This window comes from Cordyceps fumosorosea (assembly GCF_001636725.1).
Source record: "Cordyceps fumosorosea ARSEF 2679 chromosome Unknown scaffold_194, whole genome shotgun sequence".
In the NCBI taxonomy this organism is placed as follows: Eukaryota; Fungi; Ascomycota; class Sordariomycetes; order Hypocreales; family Cordycipitaceae; genus Cordyceps; species Cordyceps fumosorosea.
This window is the reverse complement of record NW_017387494.1, coordinates 1-3,984: the sequence shown is the minus strand read 5'-3', so window position 1 is coordinate 3,984 and position 3,984 is coordinate 1. Positions and strand designations below refer to the sequence as shown.

At 52.7% G+C, this 3,984-nt stretch overlaps 2 protein-coding genes across 2 annotated transcripts; one reads left to right on the top strand and one right to left on the bottom strand.

Annotated features, from left to right (window-relative positions):
• Positions 1-292: 292 nt before the first annotated feature.
• Positions 293-857, top strand: ISF_10046 (Single-strand DNA-binding protein; the record flags this gene model as incomplete). Its single annotated transcript, XM_018853643.1, has 3 exons — positions 293-564; positions 653-741; positions 814-857. 3 exons carry the CDS (start codon positions 293-295, stop codon positions 855-857), a joined length of 405 nt encoding a protein of 134 aa, XP_018699168.1.
• A 337-nt stretch (positions 858-1,194) lies between these two features.
• On the bottom strand, positions 1,195-2,912 carry ISF_10045 (glutathione synthetase large chain; the record flags this gene model as incomplete). Its single annotated transcript, XM_018853642.1, has 4 exons — positions 1,195-2,236; positions 2,284-2,432; positions 2,482-2,557; positions 2,611-2,912. The coding sequence occupies 4 exons, from the start codon at positions 2,910-2,912 to the stop codon at positions 1,195-1,197; spliced, it is 1,569 nt and encodes a 522-aa protein (XP_018699167.1).
• Positions 2,913-3,984: the final 1,072 nt, after the last annotated feature.

Below are 3,984 nucleotides of genomic sequence, written 5' to 3'. Positions count from 1 at the left end.
TTGCCTCTCTCAGCCCCGCCTGCACGTCCTGCAGCATTCGTAACACAAAGCTCCCGCTGCTGCAGAGGTACCACTTACATAAACCCCCTTCCACCCAATTCCGCCCCCTTAAAGTTACGGCAGCGCAGCCAATCAGCATGCAGACATAATCTAACTCGCGACTGAGACATGTTTGCGGTTGCGAACAGACCCCCAATTTCTTCCTTCTTCCTCTACATCTCATCGCCGCATCTCCAATCCCCGCCCAGTACGCGAACCGAGCATCGTACAGTGCCTCCCACACAACAAAACCATGTCTTCCACGCTCTTCCGTCGCGCCGCTGTCGCCGCCCCCGCGGGCCGGGTTTTTAGCACCTCGTCGCCGCGCCCCATCGCCCGCATCTCCATCATCGGCAACCTCGCCGACACGCCCGAGGTCCTGCCCACCAGCACCGGCCGCGAGATCATCAAGTATGCCGTCGCCAGCAACTCGGGCCCCAAGGAAAACCGTCAGACCTCGTGGTTCCGCGTCACCAGCTTCGCCGAGGGGCCCCGCAAGGACTTTCTCCTGACCTTGCCCAAGGGGTACGTCTTGCTTCCCCGTCCATATCTTCGCGCGCGCTTGCAAACAGGTGATCTGGCCGTACCTTTGTATGCTGACTGGAATCTACAGTGCAACCGTTTTCGTTGAGGGCGATGCCAGCACCGGCACCTACCAGGACAAGGACGGCCAGACACGCAGCAGCTTCAACATTGTTCAGCGTACGTATCAACCACCCAGCCATAACTGCTTCCAGTGGCTTGTAACCGAGAGGAGGTTAACGAATGTTGCAGGCAGCATCGAGGTCATCAAGCGTCCCCAGTCGCAGAACGAGTAATACCCCCCATAACAGCCGATTCACCGTTGGCCATGGAAGCGCATTGTTGACGCGCGAAGCTGCGCGATACAACGCGAGCGCCCGGTCATGTACAACTACTCTCTCAGCCTCAGGAACTATTACGCCTATTTGGTTTGTCGGGGATAATGTTACTGGTACCTCATGCCTGTGCTCGAGGTGTTAAGCTAACGCGCGTTATTTGCTTCTGGATGTAGTGTAATAAATGGCCATAACCACCCTAATTTTAACCCAATAACAAAAGCCATTCGTCCCAAGCTATTTACTGTGCCCTCTTTCTTTTACGTTGGCTCCGTGGATTGCCCCCCAATAACCCCCTCTAAACAAGCCAGCAGCTGTCCATGCAGCCATAGCCCGCTGCCACGCCGCCCTCCTCACTCTTGTCGCCCTTTGTGCGTAGTAGGTACCCCGCCAACTCGTTGTGATGGATCTCGTCCGTCTTTTGATCCCACAAGCATGTCCCATAGATGCCGAGCTCGCAGATGACGCCGCCCTTCTCCAAGGCGCCGTTGCGCAGGATGAGGTTTGACACCGGCGGCGGCGTGATGAGCTCCATCAGGATGTACGATTTCCAGTGCTCCTCGGGGATCGAACTCAAGAACGCCGGGATGGCACCCCGGTATATGTTGTTGCCGCCACCCTCGCGCTGTGGCTTGAGCACATACGCCTCAGCGAGCGCGGGGTCGAGCGCGCGCCTGCGCGCCTCAAGTCCTGCTGGCGACGTGTCCATCGGGTAAATGTTGGTGAAGGTGCGTGACAGCTCGACTACCTGCTCAGCGTCCGCGACCTTGATAAACGAGCTCAGGACGGACGACGCGGCGGCGGCGGCGGCGGCGGGTTGCGGCGTGGTTGCTAGCACTTGCTGCACCTTCTTGGTGCCGGCGAGCTGCGTCAGCACCGTGGGGCACTTGATGGCGGCGGAGCGCTCCAGGTGGTAGCGCGCGTCCCAAGCGTCCTGGTCCGGGAAGTCGCTCGGGTCGTACATGCCGCGCAGATAGACGACGGCGACCTCGTACGTTCGGCCAGGGCATTGCGGCGGGTGGTAGAGCAGCTGGCGCCGAGGCGTGTCGGCGAGGGATGTGTGTGCCTTAATGCGGGAGAGGGCCAGGCGGAAGAGTGGCACGGAGGGGGCGACCTCGGCCAGGCGGTACTCGAGGTGGCGCTGGTCAAAGATGTTGCGCTCGCCGTCCTGCACCAGGAACAGAATGCAGTTAGTGTGGCCCAACTCGGAGGTGGGGTAGGCGTTAAAGGCAGTCTCAAGGCCGGCGGCGAGGCCGGGGACGCTGTTGTTGCTGGGGAGCTCCATCATGTCGGACGAAATGGCATTGTTCAAGAGAGGGTACTCCCTTGTGGAAAGGTATCTGCTGCGGCGTTGGTATGATTTGGTGGGGGGTGCTGCGAGACTTACCTATGAAGGCGAGATGTGTAGTATGAGAGTCCGCCGAAGGAGGCGGCAATGGTGTTGAACTCGACTTGCTTGGCCTGGAATGTGGGAGAGTCGGTTGTAGTGTCTTGATGGATCATGTAGTCGGAGCGGAAGATGCCCAGCGACAGCGACTCGGCGGTATTAGAATCTGGTCCATGGTCGAGGTATTCGGATACTCACCTGTGTATATCCTTCAGCCTTGACCTTTTGGTGCACTGCCCACAGGTTCTTGATGAATTCATCTCCCTCAATGACCCTAATGTACATTAGTCCATGCTGCAGGCGTAATTTTGATGTCGTCCGGCGTACTGTTTGACAGTGTCCTCGATAAACTCTTCATTCCTGCTCACAGCCGCATACAGCTCATTGTAGGTCGTTTGTACACCAAGCGCCTGGGCAAAGCATTGCCGGGGAAATGGACTGGGGAACAGCGTGACCGGCGCATTAATGGCGGCGATGCATTTGGGGTCGACGTTGGCGGCAATGACGGTAGGCGGGGGACGAATCATCAGGCCATTACTGGCGGACCAGTCTTTGATGGTGTTGATGAGGTGCTCCGTCTCAGCCTCGGAAAGCGACGGCGGGTACGCGAGGCCAGTGAGGCCAAACATGACGCACGATCTCCCGGTGTACTAGGCAAAGTCAAATGAAGAGGCTCAGACGCTGGTTCGGGGCGAATATCATCAAATAGCTTACAAGTCAGGCTACGGACAGCAAACCGGACGGGGCGAGAATCTCCATTTGCTGTGCGGGAGTAGCTTATTAATCGCCACTACTCGGTCACCTCCTTGGGCTACCGACATGCATACCACTACTGTAGGTACCTACCTATGTACCTATAGTAGTTACCAGGTACTGAGTTAGTGGCACTGCTCCGAACGCTGCTTACCAAGGTGCCCAGTAGTTACGTAGGTACATACAGCCCCACACAAAAAGTCTGGAATAGTGCGCGACGCGTCAGGCATCGCGCCATCAGCCTTCCAAACCTACACCTTCTTGTATCATTAATAAATAATGGCACAGACCCCTAAAAAGCGTGCGTTTAGTACTATTATATTAGGAAATCGTCAAAGAAACCATTAATTCTTAAATGAAGCCCGTATAGTGATTATTACAGCTAAAAACGCGGGTATAACACAGACTAAGATTATAACTAAGTTTAATACGACTTAAAGTACTATCTTAAAGATTATTAATAGCTATAATATAATAGGCTATATAACTCTAAAGAGTCACTTTAGGCGTCTAAAGAAACTATCTCCTTAAGATATTTAAACTATAAAACGAATTATTCGTTAGAATCCTAGAATCTTAAAAAAGGTGCTAGTAAAGTCATTACTAAGCCCTATTAATAGTTATATAATTACCTTAGCTTTAAAGGCTGAGGGCTTACACCTCACTAAAGTAAAAGTAAAAATTCCACTAAATATAAAACATATAGAAGATTAGCTTTTATTCTATACCCTTTAGTTAATAAAAGATAAAGAATTTAATAAGGTATTTAATATTAAAGAAGGGGTATCTTCTAGACCTATCTAACGTACTTAAGATTATCTTTTTAGATAAGTACAGTATATAGAATTATACTAGAAATCCTCACTCGTGGGTATAGTAATATTTATAGGAGGTATATTGTTACTGTAACGGTGGCTCTTCTCTAATCCACAGTAAATCTGTTTCTTA